Source organism: Conger conger, chromosome 15, assembly GCF_963514075.1.
Source record: "Conger conger chromosome 15, fConCon1.1, whole genome shotgun sequence".
NCBI lineage: Eukaryota > Metazoa > Chordata > Actinopteri > Anguilliformes > Congridae > Conger > Conger conger.
Window position 1 is genome coordinate 26,305,568 of NC_083774.1, and position 25,996 is coordinate 26,331,563.

Consider the following 25,996-nt stretch of genomic DNA (forward strand, 5'->3'; position numbering starts at 1 on the left):
GTTCAAACTAAAATGATTTTATAATCAACGGCACCCATCATGCTCAGATGGATCAGTATGAAAAAAGGTACCTAAAAAGTAAACCCTTCAGCAACCAGCTTTAATCACTGTCATGGTTCCCTGGGGTGATTACAGCATACAGTTTGAAGATGACAAAAATAAATAAAACAATCTGAACATATGACCTCCCACAAAGCAAATGTATCAAGAATAGTATGATAGGGTGCAGCACTACCCACCTGATGGGAGACTGTGTGTGTGTGTATGTGTGTGTATATCTATATATACATATATACACACACACAGACACGCACACATGCATAAATACACATGCTGCATTGCTGCAGAAAGTATTCATCACCAACCTCCTCCCACCCCCATAGAAAATATTGTTATTCTACAGTTTTCTTTTGCAGAAATGACAAAAAGGGCTCAATGTTGGACAGGCCACCTCTACCCCAGAGTGAATCATTTGTAGCTAGGTTTTTTCAGAAATTACAGCTCTTGCTTATGCCTGTATGAGCTACACTTAACCAAGGAGCTTATCAGGCAGAAAAAATGGAAGTCTTTCATGTGGCCTAGTCGGTCACTAAAACTAAACCAAATTGAACATGCTGTTCACTTGCTCAAAAGGAAACTGAATTCTGAGACCTGAGAAAACACACATCAACTGAAACAGGCAGAGGATGAAGAGCACCTCAAAAGATCACATTGTGAACCTTGTGATGTCCTTCCATCTGGGACTCAATGTTGTCATCAAATGTAAATGGTTGGAATTTATATAGCACCTTTATCCAAAGCGCTGTACAATTGATGCTTCTCATTCTCCCATTCATACACACAATCACACACAACAACGGCAATGCAAGGCACCATGCAAGGCACCAACCAGCTTGTCAGGAGCATTTGGGGGTTAGGTGTCTTGCTCAGGGACACTCTGACTCACCCAGGGTGGAATCGAACCAGCAACCAGACGACTGACCTTACCACCTTAGCCAATGTCGCCCCTGCATGAAAGGGGTGCAGTGAAATACTGACCTTACACGTCATTTCAAAACTGACTTTGTCCCAGTACTTACATTCTCACAGAAAGTGCAGAAAAGGGTACACAAGCTTGTTACTGGGGTGGTTTGGATAATTAACTTTGGTCACTTTTGCTCTGTTTGTTTGTTTGTTTGTTCCAAAAAAATCTTATCTTTGTTGTACAGGTAGCAGTTGAAATTGTACTTCCCTCTAGGGTCTTTCAGCGCACTTATCCCTGGTTATGGGTATGCACTTTGTTGTACGTCGCTCTGGATAAGAGCGTCTGCCAAATGCCAATAATGTAATGTAATGTAATGTGGTACCAAAAAGGTACAGTAGGCTACATAAAAATTGACCCATTGGATTGCCAGTGGATAATAATTAGTTTGTACATTTCTATTTGTAAAATGTACTCATTTCTACCCAAAAGAACAGTACCTTTCAGGGTACATTTGGGAAATGTGTTCTTTAAAGAAGAAAAATGTACCTCCACTGTACCCTTATTTCCAAGAGTGTATCCTGACTTGGAATAAAGGAATTTGACTCATTGAATGCATGTTATAGCCTATAGCCTATATGAAATAAATGCAGACATTGTGAATTTTATTGCTTTTCAACGCACGAAACGTAGCCAAAAAGAGTGATATTTGCTTCGCAAGAGTGCAGCCGCTTGCGTGCACTGTGCACAAGTAGGATGCTATTGCTTTAAATATTTGAAAGCCGTTCGAGGCGGTCTTTTTTCATTTCCCATTCAGTCCCAGAATTCATCGCGGTAAAGATGGCGGCGGTTCCAGAACGGAGTTTTATAGAGATCTGTGGATTTGAGAGGGAAACCCTTCCGAAATTCCGAGACATTACAGTTAATTTGGGTACGTGTTCCAAAATACCCTAATATCTGTATATAATGTATTTGCACTCATATATTTTACTAAGTGGCGAGAAAACGAGGTCTGTTTATGCGCCGGTTTTCCTTCGCTAGCAAGTTAGAATAGCTTGTCAGCTAACGACCATCCTTGGGGCCATGTGCCTTTTTATACAGATGTAGATAATGCATAAAATGAACCTATAGAGCCGTGACAACAAATTGTTTTCACTTAAGAACTCTTATTTCTACTCCTACCACAGAACCCAGACTGTACATTATGTTTTCGCAACTGACACCAAGTGCGCCTAATTACTCCTAGTCTATGCGTTCTGTCTAACGTTATGTGGTAGCTAACTAGTACGTTTAAAGTTGACTGAGCGTTTATTCAGATTTCCTGTGTGACTAACTAACGCTAGCGCACAAACAGAACTGATATTGGCTGTCTGGTTAATTGACTGATAGATAAACGTTACCCTTGCACTGACTATCAAAAAAGGCCACTGCTCTCCAAGGCTATGGTCAGGCCTGACCAGGATGTATATAGCAATATAACGTTATGTGTAGTCCTGACTACTGACCCTACTGATCTCGTCACAGGGCTGACTGCTTTACCCGGAGGGGTGAAATACCCAGACAGCGCCGGAGGATTCCACTATGAAGAAAGCGGGAAATTGCTGTCCGTCACAAGCAACAGATTTATACACTGGTGAGAAACTTACTTTAATAATAGTTTTATGATTTTGTTTCTCCTGCGTTTCGCCGAAGTCGTGCAGCAGAAAAGCTTTGGGGGCTTTGTGTATGTGTGTTTGTAGGATTTCATAATTATGTTGTATAACGTGAGAACTCTTTCTAATATTATGATGGGGGTCTATGCAGATGCAACTTCACTGACATGACATTTGATTTGTGTAGGGCTTTAAAAAGTGTTTAACACCGCAGTGCTAAACAAATTGAGGCATGTCCTAATACTAAGGGCCATAATTTCCAATATGAAAAGGAAAGTGCAGAATAAGAAGGACTCTTAAAAAAAAAACTCCAATATCATTGGCAACTCCACTGCAGAAGAATGAACATATTGAATTGTTCAGCTTATTTGACAGTGCTGTCAAAAGACTTGGTTTTGCGCATTTTCAAATGTTTACAAACCTGCCTTTGAGTATCATTCGGCAATATGGAGGCCACGCCAAGCGGGCTTCAGTTCTGATTTGCTAACGGGGAGGGAGCGATTGTATTCCCTAGCACCCTTGTTTTTCCTGGGTATAAAAATGAAATCTTCCAGTAAGAAGGGGAATCCCATAATGCAATGTTCCATGTGCAAAGAAGAGAGGAGCAAATTGGTGCTCTTTCACTTTCACAATGGAGGTAGCAATGCTTTTTGTGGTCTGAGTTCAGGTTTGTGAATAGGCCTAATTCATGAGTGCATGTTGAGGGATGGGAGTGGGGTTTAGAACTGAGTATTTTACTTTGTCAGATACTTTAGCCTACATGTTTTTTTTTTATTTTGTTTGCTGCCTCCCTTAAGGGAAGACTGCAAGGGAAGGGAATGTGTTGAAGGTTACTTCCATGTCAAATCAACACACTTCAGACCACATCGTCACGGGTTGTAATGTGATTTGGCACGCTTATTTGGCCTTATAAGAGACCCCCGGAACCGAAATTACGCTTGTCTTTAATTATTAGTCTGGGAGATATGAGCTATCAGAGTTTGCAGGAATGGTTTTTGTAGCACTAGGTACTTAGGTACTTAGGTATTCACCAGCTCCACCTGTTCTGTTGTGTTCTCCTGAGCTGCAGAAAGTTGAGCTGGTTTAACAGGAGTTCCTTGTGTTCTACAGTGCAGCCTGCTTATAAGAATACCATCCACCCTAGAATATTTTATTCTTACTAGCAGTGTATCCAAATAAATGCGGTGGATTCAAATAAATTTGCATTCAAGAATGTTTGTGCATTGCCGTTTTTCCCGCTGTTTTGTAAGGAGTCCTTTGCTATATTTTGCATGTTATATGTTGCGCACCTGTTCATTCATTCATCGCCTCACCGTGTCCCTGCAGGTCGACCAGTGGGGACACAGTGCAGCTGGTGGAGCAGTCCCTCGACACCAACCTGCTGAACAGCGCCGTCCGGCTGAAGTTCCTGCACTGCCCCGTTCTGCCCGGAGGCGTGCACATCCAGGAGACGCTCAACAATGTCATCATCCTCATCGTCACCAACCAGACGGTGCACAGCCTGCTGCTGCCCCATCCCACCAGCATGTACCGCAGCGTGAGTGAAGCAGACCGCTTATGAAGACCCCGCACGGTCGCACGTGCCGTGAGAATCACGGGGCTTTATCCCCATAAGTAGTGGGTTTATTTGCGTGCGTTCCTTTTTTCCACTGTGTAAATTTCAGTCAATACGATCACTGGATATACCGATTGAAAGAGTTTAAGCTCACGGTTCTATCTCTGTTAACAATTTTACGATGCCATTGCTTTAGCGACAGCGGCTCCTTATTTTGCGTCGGGTGGCAAAACTGTGGGGTGGGGGGATTTTCATTTAGGAAATCATTGTACAAATGACAATTAGAAGTAGTAGTAGGTCTCAAATTGTTTAATTTAATGTATGCATCCAGCCACAAGATACAAATGTGTGCATGGTTTTTCACAAACTCCCTTTTGCTGGGAAGCCTTTCTAAACGCGCAGGTTTGCCTTTCCGCAGGAGCTGGTGGTGGAGGTGCAGATGCAGTCCATCTTCTCGGACATTGGCAAGCTGAACCTGCGAGACCCCGCCCACAGCCACGTCCTCCCCGTCCTCCCCAGCCAGCTGACCAGCCACGGGGCGTCCACCGCCTGGATCAGCAGCGATGGAGACGCCCACATCGCCCTGGCATCCATCACCGGGGGAATTCTGGTGGTTCAACTGCCCCCGTACGACGTGCCAGGTAACCGCTCATCTGACAATACGACCATTGGGCCATATCTGCACTAAATGTATTCATTTGCCTACTCAGGTTCTTAGTATAAGAGGCACCCGTATTCGTCACAGTTAAGATGGGGTTGAGTTTACAACAGGAAGACCAGACTGAAAGAACACCTGAACCTTTTTGTGGGGCAGTGCATGTTTGTATTTGTTTTTGTTTTATAACGATTATCCAATAACAAATTATATTTTTCCACTCGGTCCAGCGGGTTAGGGGAAAGGCAATCTTAACTGAACTAGTTGGAGCAACTCTTCAGTTCAGAGGGTAGAACAGAGTTTACTTCAGTAGTAACATCAAGCAAAACATGGCCATCTGCCCTCAGGGTGCTATGGAGGAAAAAAACCACATCGAGCTAAAGAACCTAGCGGGTTTGTGTTTAAGCTATTGCAGATTCATTGAAAGCTATAGACAGGAAAAGTAGTAGGACACACGGACGGCCTGAACTGTGTTGTTGGGGCGGTTCTTGTGGTGGTTCTTGTGATCTCGTGAAAGACAGCATCAGTGAGGGAGGGAACATGTACATCAACAACATGCAAGCTGTTGCATAGGCCTATCCTCACGGCATGATTGACTGTCCGTTTTGTATTTCTTTGCGTGGAGATGATGTCGGTTGAGGGAAATGGATTAATAATCCATTAAATTAAAATAATCAAAACTGCCTCTTTTATTGTGACTAATTTCATCAAAAGAATTGCTCTGACTGTTTTGTCACCAACCGTAAGTTAAACCCTGTCTTTGGTAGTGCAGTGTTCAGGAGAAGAGTTGATTGATTTTATTTTATTTTTTCTCCCTTCAGGGTGTGTGTCTGTTACGGAACTACGACAGAGCTCTGTGATGCAGCGCCTTGCAGGCTGGATGCCCACTGCTATCAGGTGAGAGGGACTGAGAGAGAGAGGTTTGAGTGCGGGTTTGAGCAAGGGTAAAGGGCCTCAAACTATGCAAACTTGAGAGCAGTCCTGAAATGCATGTGAACAGTCCAGTCACTTTCCACTGGCATGCACACCAGTCATCGCAGGTTGGTCATTTTGACTATATATAAATATACGTATAAAGTAAATATAGTTTGTTCGAACTTTTTTTTTCACCAGTGCTTGTTTCTTTGCTTTCAAGTAATGGTTTGCCCGCAATAAATGCCAACCTTTATGAATGTTGGAAAAAACCGATTAACCGGTTATTTGTTCATACCCCCCACCAATTATTTGGCCATGAAAAATGTTTCCAGGTTTTACTTGGTGCACTTATCCAGCTAACTCCGTAATCCTGCTTTGTGATTGAAGTCGCAGGCTCTGCTCTGAAACTCTTGAGTGAATATTCAGCTATACATCTGGAAATATAAAAAAGAGATGAGAGAGCCTATATTTCAATAAATATGGACTCCTAGAATTTGTGTGAGCGAACGCCCTCAATTTATTCCCTCGTCAGATTACCAATGCTTTTTCCCATAGGGATTTGGATTTCTGCAGAAAGCAAGGTCAATGGTTAACATAAGCTTTAGAGCTTCACGTTTATACAGATATACAGAACTTTTCTGGTGCCTTATTTCCTGCAGAAATTGAAAAAAGCATCTGCTTGCCGAGGACACTTCCAGGTTGACCTACAAAAAGACAGCTTTGGTGTTACACTATAGACTGCAATGCATATGATTGAGTAAGAACGGATGATGTCGTATAGTTTGGGGAGGAAATGTTTTTGGCTGGCCTGACTGATTCCTGCGGTTTCCCAGGGGGGACCAGAGCCCGTCAGATCTACCCGTTAGCCTGGCCGTGACGCAGCTGGAGGGGGATACTTTCATCTTCGCCCTGTGCCAGGACCATAAACTGCGCATGTGGTCTTACAAGGTCAGAGTGCTTTCATCACCAAGCCACTTTCACTTGCTGTATGGTCCCTGTTAATGGAAGCCACGCTCCGTTGCTGCGTTAGCGTCGCGCTCCGTTGCAGCGTTAGCGCCGCTAACTGTTAACTGACGTCGTGCTCCCTGACGTCGTGCTCCCACAGGACCAGCTGTGCCTCATGGTGGCCGACATGCTGGAGTACATGCCAGTGAGCCGGGAAGTGCGACTGGTGGCGGGACAGAGCCACAGGTTGCGCCTCTCCTTCTCCTCCTCCACCGGCCTGTGCCTGGGGGTCTACCTCAGCGTCCCCAAACGCGGCCAGTTCTGCGTCCTCCAGCTCGTCTGCACCGAACGCAACCGCTACAGCCTAGACCACATCTCCACACTGTTCAGCACGCAGGTGAGCTCTTCAGCCTAGACCACATCTCCACACTGTTCAGCACGCAGGTGAGCTCTTCAGCCTAGACCACATCTCCACACTGTTCAGCACGCAGGTGAGCTCTTCAGCCTAGACCACATCTCCACACTGTTCAGCACGCAGCACGTTTTTTTTTTTTTTTTTTTTTCCTCCCTTCTTCTTTTCACTGAAACACTGCTGTTAAAGGCGAAATTCACCCAAAAATGAAATTGAAGTTTCCACTTAACCTGAGTACTATTCATTCAGATGGTTTGTAGGTTTTGCAACTTTTTTTTAGATACAGTCACTATGATATTATGGACCTCTACAGACCACTCCTTTTCTGGTTTTCAGTGCACCAGCAATTCCAAAAAACTGTTGTTATGTTTTGTGCTGTATTTATGTCTTGCACTATGTTTATATTTGATGATTGTTGTTTTTAATACAACCATGGCAAAGTCAACGAAACATTTTCAGAAATTGATAATGCAAGTGACTGCTGCACATTTGAGTGAGTTCAGGTTATAAACCGGCCGGTGTATGCCTTTCATGGATGTGTGGATATTCACAAGCTATTGCCAAGAGAGAAATGCTTCTCAGACATTTACTGTTATCTTCAACAGGAGACTCTGGTGGACTTTGCCCTGACCTCCACTGATGTTTGGGGCCTCTGGCTTGATCATGACAACCAGACTGTGGTCAAGTACATCAACTTTGAACAGTAAGTCCTGAAAGTGCTGGCTGCTGCTTTGTCTAGAATAATGTTTCAGATCAAATGTAGAGGTACCCCCCCCCCCGCCCCCAACAGAATTGATCATTATTATACAGTCCGCCCACAAATTATTGGCAGCCTTGATAAATATGCATTAAAAATACTGTAAACTAGGAAATGATTATTCACAAACTTTATTTTTCAACATGTGTAAAGTAGTGTGCCTGATTTATGATTCAATGGATTCAAGTCTTTTATTTTTAAAATAAAATTATTTCCCCAAACAACAAGTTTTGCAATTATTGCACACTTTGTTTTATACTTTTTTCCCCCCTATAATTTGTGGTTAGAGAACACATTTGGAGTGATTTGTGGCCAATCTTCCTTTTCAAGGACATTGATATCCTTGGGTTCTTCATTTTTATCAAGGGTGGCAATAATTCTCGAGTCCACTGTATATACTTTATATACCTGCTCTATCAAAACCAGTCGTATTGACCCCAAAAACCAAAAAGAAGAATGTGAGCCTTCTAACGATACTAGTTAGTTCTCTACTCCAGATATCAAGGGAGTTTTGTCTTGTTTTATTTTGAGTGCCACCAAACCATGTTTGAGAACCAGCTTCAAAGTTTTGTCGCAGGAATTACATGAGGCTTGGAGACCAAAACTGGGCTAACAAAACTCTGGGGCTATAACTTTTTATGTATACATTTTAAAACTATATATATTTTGTTCTGTCGTTAAGACATACAGACCATGAAAGCAAATACTTTGACATATACCCGCAAACATAGCTGATGTGGTTGTTTGTGACTGGTGAACAGTGACAAGCTGGCTAACCTCCAAACAATGCACAATGCACAATGTTACTTTCGCTTTGACATCTTGCATTTAAGAGATTTCATTTCTAGAAACATGTTTTCACTTCGTAATTATGGGTTATTGTGTGTGGATTGATGGCCAAAAAGTGAAGGGGTCTGACTACTTTCTGAAGCCACTGTATAATCTGTGGTTAATGTGTGTAATGTTGGATATAGTGGCGTGTGTCATGTGTTTGTGTGTAATGTGTGTCCTGCAGTAATCTGGGTGGCCAGTGGAACCAGGTGTTTGTTCAACCCCCTCCTGAGGAAGAGGTCAACATTGGACTGGATCAGGACCCGAGGGTGTGTACTGGCCATTGACGGGGAAATTCCACATTTAATATGAACAGATAGCCTTTATTGTCTGGGTGTGCAAAAAAGTGTGATGTGTGTGTTAACTAATTCATCAAACTGAGTTTGTGAAGTGTAAATTGGGGTCTTCGGTGCTCTTATTTTGCTCCTGAAAATTGATATGTGCCAACCGGAAAAATGATTTAATATGATAATATTATGTAATACATAATTGGGATGCATTTGTGTGCTACATGTGCTCCTTGTTGTGTAGACCCCTCCTGGGTGAATGATTCCTAATTGTGCTGGCTTTTGGTAGGATGGATTGGCAGTGCTACTTGCTTGGTTGTTATTATTGACTGTAGAGGGAAAAAAAAATCAATCGTGTTCTGGATTTCCCAAACAGGAGACATATTTGGACATCATCTTCTCTCCAGTGCGATTCACTGCCGCTGCCATTATGAAGGCCCTGCAGGTAAGAGACACTGTCGCAAACACACACTGTGTGTTTGAAATTGTACCACTATACAAATACTTATGGGCTGCACTGTATCTCCTCACACTTCCTTGGCCTTATGATGGATACCAGGCCCCCGTTTCTCTCCCCTCCATTTGACCCAATCACCCTTGCCTCTGTTCAGATCTACCGACGAGGCGCTGAGCGAATCTTCGACCTCTCCTGGGAATCTCTAAAGAAGGAGGTGACCGTCGCCGTCGAAAATGAAGTGAGCAAACATTTCTTCCCCGTTTTTCAAACAAACTCTACAAGGCGCTAATTTGGTGTAAATGTGTATATTTGGTGTTTATATTACATTTAGTCATTTAACAGATTCTGTCATCCAGTGATTTTCCGAAATACATGTAAAGCTCGGAAAAGAGCAGGGATGTTCTCCAGTTATTAGTGCCAGAGCTGGTAGGAGTGTTCATTACATAAACCTACAAGCAGGGGGTTATTTCATGAAGCAAGATTGGCTGGATAACTACGCTGAGTGAAACCTGGGACAGCTCTTTTTACTTGAGTCCATGTTCCAGATTTGGTAGGGTTCCAGGTTTTACTCATGGCAGTACAATCGAACCTCAGAATCCAGAAAACCACGTCAACCACCCTGGGGATGGAATCGGAATTATATCAAAATTGGACTTGGGAGTTGTCTCAACGGCTGTTGTTAAAGAGTAGCTTGTGGAAAAATATCGCTTTTGACATAAAAAGGACCAGGACAAAATTCACTGGATGGAAGTGAGAAGCAGGCAAGTGGCTAATGTACATGACTGGGACCCTGAGGTTGGCGGTTCAAGCCCCAGTGTAGCTATTATCAGATCCGCACAGCTGTTGGACCCTCGATCAAGGCCCTTAACCCCATGATTTTCCCCTGCTTAGTCTAATCAACTGTAAGACGCTTTTGATAAGAGCATAAGCTAAATAACATAACTGTGCGTCAATCCTGCATAACTGTGCCCCCCCCCCCCCCCCCCGCAGCTCCAGAGCAGTGTGACGGAGTACGAGTTCTCTCAGGAGGAGTACCGGCAGTTGCAGGTGGAGTTCTGGTCCAAGTTCTACGCCTGCTGCCTGCAGTACCAGGAGGCGCTGTCCACCCCCCTCGCTCTGCACGTCAACCCCACCACCGCCATGGTCTGCCTGCTCAAGAAGGTACGCCCCTTACGGCCTCAACCACGCCTTTCTCATAGTCACTGGTTGGTGCCTTGCATGGCCGTTGGTGTGTGAGTGTGTGTATGAATGGGTGAATGAGAAGCATCAATTGCACAGCGCTTTGGATAAAGGCGCTATATAAATGCTAACCATTTGCCATATTAAACTCTGAGGTGAGCTTAAGCGCTCTGGATGGCTCAATCACTCCGTGTTCCTGCTCAGATTAATCCGATTAGTCGTTTTCTGAAGTTTAGGGTTATTTTTATGAAGACCTGCGCTAGGTTGAGTTATATGTTAATACCGTGTATCTTCTATGCCACCATTTACTAGATATGTTGCTTAGTGGTCATATTGTTTTTTGTGTAACTGCTTTAATTTGTGTTATGCGGATATTGTTCTGTAATGTGTTTTCATGGCCTGTGTTTGTAATACCGTGTACTTGTTGGCAACCAATACAAAATAGCCTTTTGGCGAATATGTCATGAACACGTTTAATTGTACAGAGTCCTTCAAGTGAATGTGCGTTTAAAATTAACAAGGACAATGTGAGAACATGCTATTCTAGCAGGACTCGTTTTGAGTTCTGGGAAAGGGCATAATTTGTTGCTTTTTTCCCCACTCAGGGTTTTGTGTCCTTCCTTTTGCCTTGTTTCGCTGTGGACCATCTTTACCTGTCCTCTGATGAATACTTGTCTTCTGAGGATGAGACGCCGGTCACCGAAGGTGGGTCACCGTCTTTCAGTCAGGCCCGTTCCCTGAGGTTTTTTAAAGGCAGCATTCATATCAAGGCGTTTAATACCCGCTTCCACAGGTACAAATGACCAGAACTTCTGCTTATGATAGCCTGACAGGTTTACTTTACAGCTGTCTGCTGGACCTGGTGGTGGTGACATTGTTATTTGTGTGTTTTGCGTACCAGCTATGGAGTTGCGATGGCTCATGTTGGTTGTTAGTTTTTGTCCTGCTTGTGATGTGATGCTGATGTGTTGTCACTAGTTGTAGACATGGAGGTAGTGCACAATAGTGTTGTTGGTTTTAGACCCACATATGGGGTGTGATATCGTGTGTCGGTTGCTAAAAGCGGGGGTGGTGTGTAATGGAGATCTCGGCTGTTTCTCAAGCCGAAGGCAATTGCCTTGATGACTCCTTGCCATGCTGCCTCTGCCTTTAAAGGCATATTCAGAGGTGCTTAGGCAGCACTAGAGCAGCAGGTAATGAGACGCAGATGAAGAATACATGCATGCTGCCTTCAAAATCGTCCAAATGACGGCACCTTAGAAGGCATAATTGTTTTTGCAAACTTTAGAATGGGATCCCACTCGATGATTCCTGCCTTAAACCTAGGCAGCATTTTTGGCATTTGAGACGCAGCCCGTCTGTTGGCTGCACAAGAGCAGCACATAAAGAGATGCTCTTTGAAGGCTGCGACATGTATCCTTGTGGTCAAAATCGTCTGAAGGCACCTTTTTTTTAGGGATGTCACTTGATACCTTAGACCAGCCTAAGAAGGCAGCATTTCCGTTGTTGCTGGTTTTCAGACGCGGAGGTGGGGCGGGACGTGCTGCAGCTGGTGGAGTGCCTGCGGCTGGTGAACAAGTCCATGCTGGGGGACATGGCCTACGTGATGGACAAAGCCCTGGAGCACATGCACTCCCCCGAGAGGGCCGCCGAGCAGGTGCTGGACAGCCTGCTGGCCAATGACGGGTCAGTACAGCCGTCACGTGACCTACGCACACACCCAAGCTCCGCCCGCTTGCGAATGTCGAGCAGAGCCTCAGGGGTAGACGGTGTGTAGATGTTTAGGCAACTGGATGAATATCGCTTTGGAATTTGTCCACAGTCCTAGAGGACATTGACAATCCCAGTCTAGTACGAGCCTGCTACGTTTTTGGCCTTTTGTTGTTGTTTTTTGTTTTTTTAAATGTCTGTGGTGGTGACTCTTGCCCTTGCAGCGATAGCGTCATCGAGGACGTCCAGAACAAGCTGCAGGACGTGCGGAACCCGATCGGGGCCATGGGCGTCCTGCTGAGGGAGATGGACCTGGAGACAGAGGGCGAGTTGGAGGGGGACTCCCCCCTCGCCGCAGGTGGGCCCCACAAGCCAAATTCCCGATATGGGTTCAGCGTAGTTTAGTTCGTTTTAGTCTATTTGCACAATTGTAAAACAAAGAGATAACATGACAATATTTTTTTCCAATTCAATTTATGAATTTGTTCTCAATCCACTTTTTTTTTTACACCATTTCCATTGGGTTGTAGATGCAGGTCCTTAACCTGGAAAAAAGCCCACTTCTGCCGTTGCGTTGCTACATTGATAACTTGGTTAATGTCATGTATGTGTGTGTCGTTTGTGTTTTTGGTTTTTTTCTTCGATGTATCCAGATATATATTAATTGTGCTAGACTATGGCAACACATTTCCTCTAGAAGGACAATAAAGAATCTAATCTAATCATAACATTATATAATGTAATGATGAGAACGGCCATTCAGCCCAGCAATGCTCTCCTTTTCCTGCCCCTGAAGTTAACCTACTGCTTAGTTTGCCTGAAAGCCCCTATAGTGTCCGGCACCTTATCAAATTTTTCTGCCTCTACTACATGCCCTGGCAAGCTATTCCACATAGTGACCACTCTCTCCTAAGGGGCTTAATCCGTTCTGGTGTGAGGTGACAAAAGTAGAGATTAGAATACTCTTAACTGATCATTGTAATGGGGAAATGCTCCAGGCAATAGTACTTAAATATGAATTGGCTGCATGTGTTTGCTTGTGCTGTCCCCTTAGTGTATGGATGAGTGTATTTTGATGTCAGCCCTTGATATTTAATTTGTGTAGCCTCAAAAACATTGTCTAGGAAGCCATGTTTGGGCATTAATAACTTAAAGTATTATTCCTAGCCTCATCAAACTTTGTAGAATGGAAGACAAACATTCCAACAGAAATCTAAAAACATTGGAATTGAGCAAAAATATTTTACAGGCCTTAGTTTTGGGACGCTAACATTATATAGACAGACTTTGAACAAAATCTGAGATGGTTCTGCAACAACTTTCCTGGATTCTGTCTGATTTGACACGGAATGACCCATTGGTTATGTGTGTGTTTGTGCTGCCCCCTACAGGCCAGCCCCTCAGTGTGCGGTTGAGCCTGTCCCAGCTCTACGGCAGCAGTGTCGCTGTAGCGGTGGTGTGTCAGGCGGTGTGTCAGGTGGCCATGACCCGAGAACTTCTCTGCAGGGACCTCCTCATCCTGCAGCAGCTCTATATGAGAGTGGGAGACAATGTGAGGACACACACACACACACTCTCACACACACACACACACACTCATTCACACGCCCCAGCAGCAGCTCAATATGAGAGGCATACAGTGGACATATAGTGGCGTGCCCCCCGAGCCCCCCCCCCCCCCGCCTTTAACACGTTCCCTGCTCCTGGCCCGCAGGTGTTCCTTGGAGGCGGGGGGCAGCTTCTGCAGCTCCAGCAGGACCTGATCCCTCGCACCTCCCACCTGCTCTGCTCCTACTACCTGCTGAAGTGGGCCAGCCAGCGGCTGTCCAGCACCGTGCCCGTGGACACGCTGTGAGTCATGGCCTCCGCCGAACTAAAGGAAACTACCCTGGAGGATGGGGGGGTGGTTGTCCTCATCCTGTTAAAGCACTGTTCTAGTGGACTGTCCATATTTGGAGAAGAAAGGAGAAGACAGAATGTTCCTGAAAACGGCCCTCTTTGACAACTTCTGGAAAGTTCTGGAACCCTAAGTGTACAGGCATACTGTCAGGCAGTCCGCACAGGACTAAGCCAATTTTCCATGCCCTCCATTTTGTATTTGTATGCAGAAGTCTAACCATGCCCCTGATGTTTCTTCCCTTTCACTCAGAGATGCCAACCTGCAACACCTCTCTGTGCTGGAGCTGTCCGACTCACCTGCCCTCACACCCAGTAAATCAGGTGAGCAGAATTATCCGTTTGGATGAAATTGTATCATAAATAATAAATGTACACTCAGTGAGCACTTTATTTGGTAGACCTGTACACCAGCTTGTTGATGCAAACATTTCATCAGCCAATCATGTGGTAGCAACTAAATGTGTAAAAGCATACAGCTGTTTTTCAGACCAAATGTCAGAATTGTGAAGAAAAGTGACTTACCGCGGAATGATTGTTGGGGCCAGACAGGGTGGTCTGAGTATTCCCGTCCTGGAGGGCCGGCTTGCAAGATGGTTTTTGTTCCAACCACAGCTCTATAAATGTTGGTTCCCTCCTGTACTTGAGCGCAGTAAAATCTTTAGCATACACTCGCAGTCTGTGACTGTAGTCGGTGCTTATGCAAATGTCTGATCAAGACGGTATTTAGCTATAGACTATATAATTAAGAGCAGAAGTTTGCACAAAATCCTGAAGCGGGTCGGCCCTTGCTGTGCACCCCTGGCTTAATGTGTGCGGGGAGTTGTACATTTGGTAACGTGTCCCTCTGTGCAGTGCTCAGCCCTCAGACGGTGGTGGAGCTGTTCTACCAGAACGTGGGGCGGAAGGCCATCATCGCCCAGATCCACTCTCAGCAGAGCTCCCTGCTGAGCGACAGCGCCCTGCACTGGCCCCAGATGGTGTCCTCCATGCTCGTCCTGCTCTCCCAGCACCTGTATCCTCCCGGGGGAAGCCTAATCAGCTACACCACCCCCCCTTCCCCGCAGTGTCAAGTGGCTCCACCCAAATCCCAGGGGGTTTTGGCTTTGCTTGAGAAAATTGAGGAGGTTAAGAATTAAGATGGGTTTTAATGGTGTAGTGTGGCAGTCATTTTGTTGGGTTGAAAGGGTATAAGTTCGAGAGTGCCAGATGTGAGCTCAAATTCACTTCCTGCCACTGACTATTCTACAGGCCACAGTACTGCAGGAGAGCCACTGACTATTCTACAGGCCACAGTACTACAGGATAGTCAGTTACTATTTTATACCCAATAGACCACATTACTATAGGAAACGCAGTGGCTATTTTTTCACACTACAGGCCACATTACAACAGGAGAACCATTGATTATTTGCCCAAACTACATACCACAGAACTGGATCAATCAGTCAAATTCGAGTCAAATTCTGATCTCACCTATGTCTGTTTTTGTTGCCAATGTGTTTTGCTGTAAAATTTCACTAGCATCTAAAGAGCTAGCGTGTCACATGAATGATTTATTTTCTTTCCGCTCTGTGATATCAGTGTTTAGCCCTTACATCTATTCTCCAGCTGGCCAAGCAACCCCGGTTTCCTCTTTCCTGAGGTCCTGATGGGAAACTGCCAGTACACACAGTTACAGGTGAGCCGTTCCACATGGGCAGCATTACATCAAATAGCCCTGATTAACATTACACTGATTTCTCTGACAATCTGAAAAAAGTGCCAATGTAATTACAACGTAGAAGTACAATATGAATATCTTATCTGAACTTACCTTACTTTTCCCAAGCCACAAACGTGCACAAAGAAACCGTATTCAGCAGGACTGTGGAGTGTTTTTGTGTATGTGGGCACTCTTCTCATCTCCCTCTCTTCTGTCCAGGAGTACGTACGGCTGGTCGCCCCGTGGTGCCAGGTCAATGTGGGATCTTGCCGCTTCCTTTTGGGGCAGTGCTACCTGGCAACCGGTGAGGGTCACAAGGTATGTGACACTAAACATGCACTGCTAGCCTTACCAAATTTCGAAGTGACACCCCGACATTCAACGAGTGCAAACAACGGCAACTTATAGAATAATGATGATGAGCTGTTCAGTGACATAAGATAGGCTACCATTAACATTACAGTATCGTAGATTGTATGCTTTTTAGCCAAGGGGCATTATTGGGGTTCACGGTCATGGATAAATGGAAATCAAACACTTGTTCCTTTCCAGGACTTTTAAAAATACAATTTCTATAAAGCAAATACCATACCGGAACTTGGCTTGGTCGCGACTTTTGGTGCACATGTACTGTATCCATAATCACCATCTTTCAAAAATGATGTGTATTTGGCAGTATTTTAAATGTAAGATTGGAAATGAAACTAGCTGGCAAGTCTAGTGAAGTAATTCTTATAAGCAGTAAAAATACAGTCCTGGAAAAATACAGTTTTAGTAGAGTATCGCAATCCTAAACCTGGTATTGGTATTGAAGTAAAAATTTTGGTATAGTGACAATACTTTTTGATGTGGGTTGTTTTTTGGAGAGTGAATATGTGTATTGGTTCTGATGGGTGGTGAAAGGCACATCATGAGCCAGAATGGCGGACTTTGTTATGGGCGGTGTTTGGTGACAGAACATGTGTGCTTATTCTGCTGGGTAGTGAAAGGTACACTGATGAGCCAGAATGGCGGTGTTATATGGGCGGTGTTTGGTGACAGAATGTCACTGTTTATTCTGCGGGGTGGTGTAAGGGACACGGATGAGCCAGAATGGCAGTGTTATATAACGTTTCCGCTGCGTTCCGCAGGCCCTGCAGTGTTTCCAGGAGGCAGCCACCGAGGTGGAGAAGGAGGAGTTTCTGCTGCGGCTGGTGGGGACGGAGGACGAGGAGGTGGGGACTGTCCCACGTCTGCAGTATTACAACAAGGTAGGCCTGTATACCAGCAGCCCCTATCACTGAGCAGTATTACAACAAGGTATGCCTGTATACCTGCAGCCCGTATCACTGAGCAGTATTACAACAAGGTATGCCTGTATACCTGCAGCCCGTATCACTGAGCAGTATTACAACAAGGTATGCCTGTATACCTGCAGCCCGTATCACTGAGCAGTATTACAACAAGGTATGCCTGTATACCTGCAGCCCGTATCACTGAGCAGTATTACAACAAGGTAGGCCTGTATACCTGCAGCCTGTATCACTGAGCAGTATTACAACAAGGTAGGCCTGTATACCAGCAGCCCCTATCACTGAGCAGTGTTACAACAAGGTAGGCCTGTATACCTGCAGCCCGTATCACTGAGCAGTGTTACAACAAGGTAGGCCTGTATACCTGCACCCCCTATCACTGAGCAGTGTCACTGAGTTAGGTACTGTATACCTGTATACCTGCACCCCCTATCACTGAGCAGTGTCACTGAGTTAGGTACTGTATACCTGTATACCTGCACCCCCTATCACTGAGCAGTGTCACTGAGTTAGGTACTGTATACCTGTATACCTGCACCCCCTATCACTGAGCAGTGTCACTGAGTTAGGTACTGTATGCCTGTATACCTGCAGCCCGTATCACTGAGCAGTGTTACTGAGTTAGTTGCTGTAGGCCTTTATACCTATGGCCATTTTATTTATGTATTGTTTTAAAATCCCAGTAGTGTCTTTGGGTCTATTTGACCCAGGCTAACCGCTTCACATGTGCTAATAAGAATACCAGGCCTGATGGTCTGTTGAAGCATTACATTAATGGCATTTGACAGTTGATCAGGAGACTATCCTCCCCTGGAGCAATGCAGGGCCTTGCTCAAGGGCCCAACGGCTGTGCGGATCTTATTGTGGCTACACTGGGGATCAAACCACTGACCTTGCGGGTCCCAGTCATGTACCTTAACCACTATGCTACAGGGCGCCTTAAATATTGCCTCGAGGTTGATGCAGCTAAATTTCATTGCAGGACACTGCAGGGCATTTCATATGGGGTTTGGCTTTGTGCAGGTGCTGAGGCTTTTGGAAGATGTGGGCTTGCCTGAGCTGGTTATACAGCTTGCTACTGTGGCAATTTCAGAAGCCACCAATGATATCCGGAGTCAGGTAGGACTTTGTCTCTTCAATTCAATTAGTATTTATTAAGTGAATGTTCCTGTTGGGTTCATCATTCTTGTTTTCTGATCTAGTCCTTGAGCTAGTCACCATTTACCTAAATAAGTGTACACTTTGAAAACAATATTGTACCCTTGCATTCTAGTATGCATCACGGCCTTAAAGGCTACAGTGTGCGCCCATAGCATGCTAAAGGCTGTCGCATGCACCCATAGCATGCTAACTACTGCATTGGCACCCATAGCATGCTAAAGGATAACACATGCACCCATAGCATGCTAACTGCTACAGTATGTACCTATAGCATGCAAAGGGATACAGTGTGCGCCCATAGAATGTTAAAGGCTGTCGCTAATGCTAACAGTCGTCTCACACCTCCTGTTCTTCCGCAGGCTGCCCTCAGGACTCGCATTTTCAAACACCACCTGGACCTGGGCCACAACAGCCAGGCGTACGAGGCCCTGACCCAGAATCCTGACCCCAGCAGGTACCGTCAGGCAGGAGCAATGGCCCAGTCACGACCCTCGCTCCTCTGCCGTCTGCTGGAGATTATTTCTTGGCTGAAAGCCAGCTGCTGGGCTCCTTTGCAGAATTGGTTAAACTGACCATTTTTTCCACACCAACACTTGTTGACTGTCACCTCACCTGGTTACTTGAGTCTCAACAGGGAGTTGATTTTACTTTCACTGCTTTAGGTTGACTATGTTGAGTAGAAGAACTCTGGCGTTGATTGTGTTGAGTAGATTGTGTTGCATAGGCTACAACTCTTGAGTCAAAGGAGCTGACTGTGTTAAGTGGAATTTACCTCTGGAGTTCACTGGTCTGAGCAGGCTAAAGGCCCATCCACACCGATAACTATAACAATGTGGGCATCCATGCTGCTGAATGATAACGTTCCATTTTGCATGTAAATTTGATTGGCTGTCAGTGTTTTATTGCTCTGAAAGTGATCCCAACTACATTGTTCCTCACTGTCGTCATTATAGTTGTGATATCTCACCCATCGACTTGAATTAGACAGATTTCTATAACAACATATTCATAGTTATTCTTATAGTTATGCTTCTCGGTGTGGATGGGCCTTAACTCTGCCTTGGTCTGTGTGGTCTGCAGGCAGTTGGACTGCCTGAGGCAGCTGGTGGTGGTTTTGTGTGACCGCGCCCAGCTACAGGACCTGGTGCAGTTCCCCTACGTCAACCTGCATGATGAGGTGAGCCCCTCCTGCCTGTGTCTGACCATCTGTTCTTATGCTCGCCAACGCCAGTTATGAGATCTCTGTAGCTGCAGACCACAGGTGCGGAGACCGTGAACTATGGTTGCACGATATGAATGAATATGCGATAACGTTGTTGGTTATTACGATGACAAGGTGACTTGTGATTAAACAAATATTGAAGTGTGCACAGCTCTAATGTCTTTTTGCTTCAGGTACACTGCTAACATAGACCCCAGACAATGAATAGCCTATGCACACTGAATAAAAAATGCGAAATGCTTTATTTCCAACCGCTTTTATTGAACATTGCACATGACCAGCCAATCAATTTAACAGAACATCAATTTCAATAAATACTATTCATCGCTGTTAAAACGGTCTTTTGCGATGTGTTGCATGTTCATATCTCGATGATAAATATATGATGTACGGTGCAGCCCTGCTTTGAACTGGTGAACTATGTCTTCCATTATTCCTTCCTACATGCATAGGAAGCACTGTTTGCCGTTCTATCCTGTAGTTTTTATTCTATCCTGTAGTGTTTATTTTCAGTGTCTCTCCTGTGTGCGCTGGTGTGGGATCTGCAAGTACTCGCCCTTCTACGATCTTAGAAGAAGACGGTCTGCGTTTGCGCAATGAGAATTGTCAAATTTCCGACCGCGATTGTTGCGTTTCAGGTGGTCAGCATCATCGAATCCCGGGCGCGAGCAGTGGACCTCATGTCTCATAACTACTACGAGCTGCTGTACGCGTTCCACGTCAACCGACACAACTACAGGAAAGGTGGGTCGCCCAAGGTTCAACGTTTGCCATTGGAATACCTTGGAAATTTGTTGTTTTCAGCTTCAGAGATACTGAAATGAATGGGCTCCAAGTAGATACAACCTTTTAAATGTAGCATTTATTTCGTACTTTAATTTTTTTTTAGGGATGGGCACGATTAATTGATTAACCGGTTAACCAAAACGGATGTCTTAACTGGCTAAGATTATTATTATTATTTTTTTATGTTATTGTTATTTTTTGCCTTCCCCACGTTTTCCTGAACTGACGCCCTGTTGTGCAGAAACATATCTAATGAGCTTATACTGAGTTATATTGTTCTGGCTGTGGTCCAGCCTGTTGGAGCATACTTGTATAGCCCATTCCCAGGGATTCTGAAAATAGATTTTTAACCGGCTCAATCAATTACATTTTGCCAGTTAGCTGGAATATGAAAATACTGAAAATGCCTATCCTTAGTATTTTTATACTCTACTTCACACTTTTATTTAGTGCCCTATAACAACACATCTGTTGTGTTTTTCAGCGGGCACGGTGATGTTTGAGTTCGGCATGCGTCTGGGCCGTGAGGTCCGCACCAGTCACGGCCTGCAGAAGCAGGTCAACTGCTACCTGGCTGCCATGAACTGCCTACGCCTCATTCGGCCGGACTACGCCTGGATCGTCCAGCCTGTGTCCGGCGGAGTGGTAGGCATCGCGTCACATCTGGGGAGTGAATGCCGCGATATCGCAGTCCAGCTCGTATGCAGGGGACGGTTGCCGCGTTATCACAGTCCAGCTCGTCCAGTATGTGGTCTGCATTTTTATAGCACCTTTATCCAAAGCGCTGTACAATTTATGCTTCTCATTCACCCATTCACACACACTTGCACACCAACGGCGATTGGCTGCCATGCAAGGCACCAACCAGCTCGTCAGGAGCAATTGGGAGTTAGGTGTCTTGCTCAGGGACACTTCGACACACACAGGGCGGGATCGAACCGGCAATCCTCCGACTGCCAGACGACTGTTCTTACCTCCTGAGCCAATAAAAGGCAACTTGTAAATTATTCGGGGGAAGAAGTGCCCCACTCCCTGTATTTAGCTTATGCTAATGTGTTCCTCGAAACAGTCCCGTTCAGGCAGGTCTGAGATAGTCTTGTCACTGTTGTAGATTTGTTGCAGTGCATTGATGGACATGCCATGTGTTTATGTTGTACAGTATGAACGCCCGGGCACCTCACCAAAGAGGAACTATGATGGGGAGTCCGCTGCAGGTCCAGGTAATCCGATTACATTCTCTCAGACACCCTTGGTTGTTTCGCTCTGACTACATGTACCACGTATAATAATAATAATAATAATAATCATAATAATAATAATAATAATTTGTTATTTGGCTGGTGATTTTATCCAAAGCGACTTGCAGTTGATCGGACTAAGCATGGGACAGTTGCCCCTGGAGCAATGTGAGGTTAAGAGCCTTGTTCAAGGGCCCAACAGCTGTGTGGAACTTATTGTGGCTACACTGGGGCTTGAACCACTTTTCGTAGCTTTTGAAACGAGGAAGTTGCGTCCTGTTACCAGCGGAGCGAGCCTGGTAGAAAGTACATGTCTACCTGCTGCTGTATATACAATTTTACAAAGTGTAACGCCCTTTATTATTTTCTGTCAGTGTAATTTCTTAGACTTCCTTTTCCTGTTTTTATTGGCTAGTGAGCCGTCAGATAGAGATCTTGGAACTGAAGGACCTGGAAAAGGAGTATATCCTCGCCCGCAACCGGCTCACCCTGGCCGAACACGACCCCTCTACTGCGGGTAACACAGGTAAGGAGTCTCTGTCCACACCCTGCACAACATTAACACGTCGGACCAACCGTCTTTTTGGGGTGGATACACAGTGATTTGCCACAATTTTAGATTTTGAATCACACAATTAACTAATTAATGTGGTTAATGTGCACCTTCTTTTTTATACATTTTGATTTCACCATGTAGAAATTACAGGGGTGTTTATTATATGGGCACCATAATGTTTGGGACACATGGCTTCACAGGTAATTTGTAATTGCTCAGGTGTTTTTAAATGCCTCCTCAATGCAAGTATATGAGATCTCTCAGCACCTAGTCTTTCGATCACCTTTGGAAACAGTTGGTCAAGTTTTATTGTATTTATCTAATGACGAGTTATTACAAAGTGCGATAATTCCTTATCTTTTTTTTTTGATGAATTCTTTAAATTCCAGGCCAGTTCAATGTGCATCTTCAGTGGTTTTTCTCACCGTTCCAATTAAATCTTATTGAATTGCTTGATGAATGCTTTGGGGATTGAGCCTCGTTTTTTGGCCTGGTTTTTGCAGGCAGTGCCCCTGCTGTGGAGATGGTGACTCTCCTGATCCAGGCTGGGCTGTTTGACGCGGCCCTGGCCCTCTGCAAGACCTTCAGGCTCACACTCACTCCTGTCTTCGAGGGACTGACTTTCAAGTAAGTCTAAGAACAGGCTGGCTGGAATAAGATTTAGCCCTATACTGTAAGTCTAAGAACAGGCTGGCTGGAATAAGATTTAGCTCTATACTATAAGTCTAAGAACAGGCTGGCTGGAATAATATTTACCCCTATACTATAAGTCTAAGAACAGGCTGGGTGGAATATTATTTAGCTCTATACTATAAGTCTAAGAACAGGCTGGGTAGAATATTATTTAGCTCTATACTATAAGTCTAAGAAGACTGACTGGTATAACTTCAAGTCCTTTTAAGTCTGAGGGAAGGAAAGGATTGCATTAAACCATTCATCTGTAAGCATCGGTGCAGTGCAATAGGGTTGTGTCGTACGTACAGTATTACCAATGTGCTCATTTTAAATTTGAAGAGGAACAGATATTAACTATTAACTCGCTAATCCCATTTTTTCTTTTGTTGCGAGTAAGATAATTGTTGGATTCAGCTAATGGAATGTGGTTTAAAATACAAATCTCTTGTGTGGTCGTACTTCTTTTTATAGAATTCCTTCATTTGTGCTTTCTGTTCAGGTGCATTCAGTTACAATATGGGGGAGAGGCCAGTCAGAATGAAGCCTGGAATTGGTTGGCAGCCAATCAGCTTTCGACTGTCATCACTACCAAAGAGTCCAGGTTTGTGTTTTCTAGTTTTGAGATAATGTATGCATATATAAGATGTATTGCTGAATATAGTATACCTTAAATGACCCGTCTGTTCTCTCACAGCGCAACGGATGAGGCGTGGCACCTGCTGGCCTCCTACTTGGAGAAACACCCTTCCCAGAATGCTCAGCACCACCGCAGCGTAATCAACGTGCTGTTGTCACATGGGGTGCCCTTGCCCGATTGGCTGGTCAACAGCTACAAGGTGGGGGCGGTTTGTTGCACCCAGAGACATCACTTCCGTGCCTTTTCCTTTGTCTCCGACAGAGTGATTTGCAATTTCTGTATATTATCCACCCTTACAACTGCACATAAACAAAATCATTTTAGTTGAAAAGTTTGCAGTCATTGAATCAGCTTGCACTGTAAAAAAGAGTTTAGTCTAAAAATACACTGCAGCGTTGAGCTGCTCTTCGCTGTTCCGTGTGAAATGCAGTTTACCATCAAGCTTTGGGTGTAAAAATGCGGTGTTGAGCATGTGGTGTGAAAATTAGGTGTTGAGCGTGTGGTGTAAAAATGCGGTGTGGTGTAAAAATGCGGTGTTGAGCGCGTGGTGTAAAAATGCGGTGTTGAGCATGTGGTGTAAAAATGCGGTGTTGAGCGCGTGGTGTAAAGATGCGGTGTTGAGCGCGTGGTGTAAAAATGTGTTGAGCGCGTGGTATAAAGATGCGGTGTTGAGCGCGTGGTGTAAAAATGCGGTGTGGTGACGGCTGATGTTTGCAGCTGGTGGACGCTGCCGCGCTGCTCCGCCTCTATCTGAACTACGACCTGCTGGAGCCGGCCGTGGACCTGGTGCTGGAGTACGTGGAGGCCCTGCTGGGAAAGGGGCACCAGTACTTTGGAATAGAGGTATGGACTGTTGCAGCCGCTGGATTGCAATGAAATATTAATATATACACTCACCAAGCAATTTATTAGGTATTTATTGAACTTATTTTTTAGCCTTCTACTGCTTTAGCCTATCCACTTAGACTTATGACCCGTATCTGCATGATTGTATGCATTGCACTGCTGCCACACAATTGGCTGATTAGATAATCGCATGAATAAGTAGGTGTAACAAAGTGTAATGTCCCTAGTGAAGTGCTTGGTGAGTGTATATATTTTTTTTTTGTATTCCCCTCCCCCTCTCTCTTCTGACTCACTATTACCATTTTGCAATACCAAATCCTATTAATTGCAAATAAACCTCAACGGTATATTTGGCAGAACACGGACGAACCTGAGCTGTCCTCCTGACCATGCAATGTCAGCCGCTTTTTCTGTCAAGCTTTCTGGAAACAATGGCGGGAGTGATTCAGTTTCACCAGCTAACAGGAAGAAGTTTCTCTCATGGTGGTACTCTCGCTCTGTCTGATGTTTCAGAGGCCCCTCTCAGCTACAGCACCACTGGTATGGCTGCCCTACACCTCCATAGACCAGCTGCTGCAAGCGCTAAACGAAAACCAGTCCGATGATAACAACGCCAACGTAAGTAGGAATCTCTTCCCGTCCATGTTACCCCCTCTCCTCTTGGAATATTCGTGAATATGATATTCGCCAAAGCACAAATATTTGTTCCTTCCTTATTTTTTCGATAGTATTTGTATTAGGAAGGCTATCCAAGTAGCTGCACAGTGCATATCTGAACGCATTTTCATTCCTGTACTTGTATTGTTGGGTGAGAAAATGTGTTTGTTACAATTGTGAAGCATTACAATTGTGCCAGTTCGCCCCTACCAGATGCAGGATGTTGTGCATCTACCCCCTAGAGCAGTAGTGCTATTTTTGTTATTGCAAGCGGTGTTGTCCCTTGTGGCTTTCCCTAGCCCATACCTGCTTAAATGAATACATTTTACTTATGTGTTGTTGTTTTTTTCTTTCCAACAGCTGAACAGCAAGCTACAGGACAAGCTGCAGGAGTACCACAGACTGGTGGAGCAAGCTTCGCACCGTCGGCTAACAGCCCACTAGCCTCGGACTAGGCTTCCGAAAGCCCCACGGAAGATCACAGCACTGCACTATCGGAGCACTGCCTTTGTACACACTGCTCGCATCCTTCCCGTTAATCGTTTCTATAAAAACAGTTTAACAAAGCAGAAGGTTTATTTTTCTATTGTAAAATTAAATGGAATGTTTATTTATGAACGAAAAGGACCGGTTTCCTCAGCATGTTGTACTGTAACAACTTTACTGCCGTCTCGGAAATTTTGTTTGTCGTCGCTGTCAGGGAGATGACCGAAATATGTAACGGTGTCTTAATGAGGAGAAAATGTCTGTTGAAAATGTACAGTATGTATCTGTGTGTCTGTGTGTTTGAAATATGTATTTACAAACCTTGGTTTCCTTCTAAGTGAGAATGATTCAAACATTTTCTTCTGCGCTTTATGAAAGTAAATGTGTATTTTTTATAGAAGTGCATTTGTAATACGCATACCATATTTTGTTCTTTTGTACTCTTGCCTTTTCAGATTTCTTGTAAAGTCTCTGTGCTCTTAGTAATTTTGCTTGTATTACAATAAATAGATTACCTTTCAGT

General features: G+C 44.6%; 1 protein-coding gene across 2 annotated transcripts; it reads left to right on the top strand.

Annotated features, from left to right (window-relative positions):
• Positions 1–1,778: 1,778 nt before the first annotated feature.
• nup160 (nucleoporin 160) lies at positions 1,779–25,994 on the top strand. 2 transcript variants are annotated; one of them, XM_061221681.1, is made up of 35 exons: positions 1,779–1,892; positions 2,486–2,594; positions 3,940–4,150; positions 4,587–4,809; positions 5,645–5,720; positions 6,572–6,686; positions 6,844–7,080; positions 7,701–7,798; positions 8,868–8,952; positions 9,347–9,415; positions 9,582–9,665; positions 10,418–10,588; positions 11,212–11,311; positions 12,127–12,292; positions 12,541–12,674; positions 13,708–13,868; positions 14,031–14,167; positions 14,466–14,536; positions 15,068–15,227; positions 15,824–15,893; positions 16,137–16,235; positions 17,048–17,167; positions 18,233–18,328; positions 18,730–18,824; positions 19,451–19,547; positions 20,231–20,336; positions 20,863–21,122; positions 21,538–21,598; positions 22,032–22,142; positions 22,676–22,799; positions 23,347–23,448; positions 23,542–23,683; positions 24,202–24,327; positions 24,844–24,948; positions 25,348–25,994. In XM_061221681.1, exons 1-35 carry the CDS (start codon positions 1,802–1,804, stop codon positions 25,429–25,431), a joined length of 4,296 nt encoding a protein of 1,431 aa, XP_061077665.1. In that variant the 5' UTR covers positions 1,779–1,801; the 3' UTR covers positions 25,432–25,994. The 2 variants fall into 2 exon arrangements, with proteins under 2 accessions (XP_061077665.1, XP_061077666.1); XM_061221682.1 differs by having other exon boundaries at positions 20,863–21,023.
• The last annotated feature ends 2 nt before the right edge of the window (positions 25,995–25,996 follow it).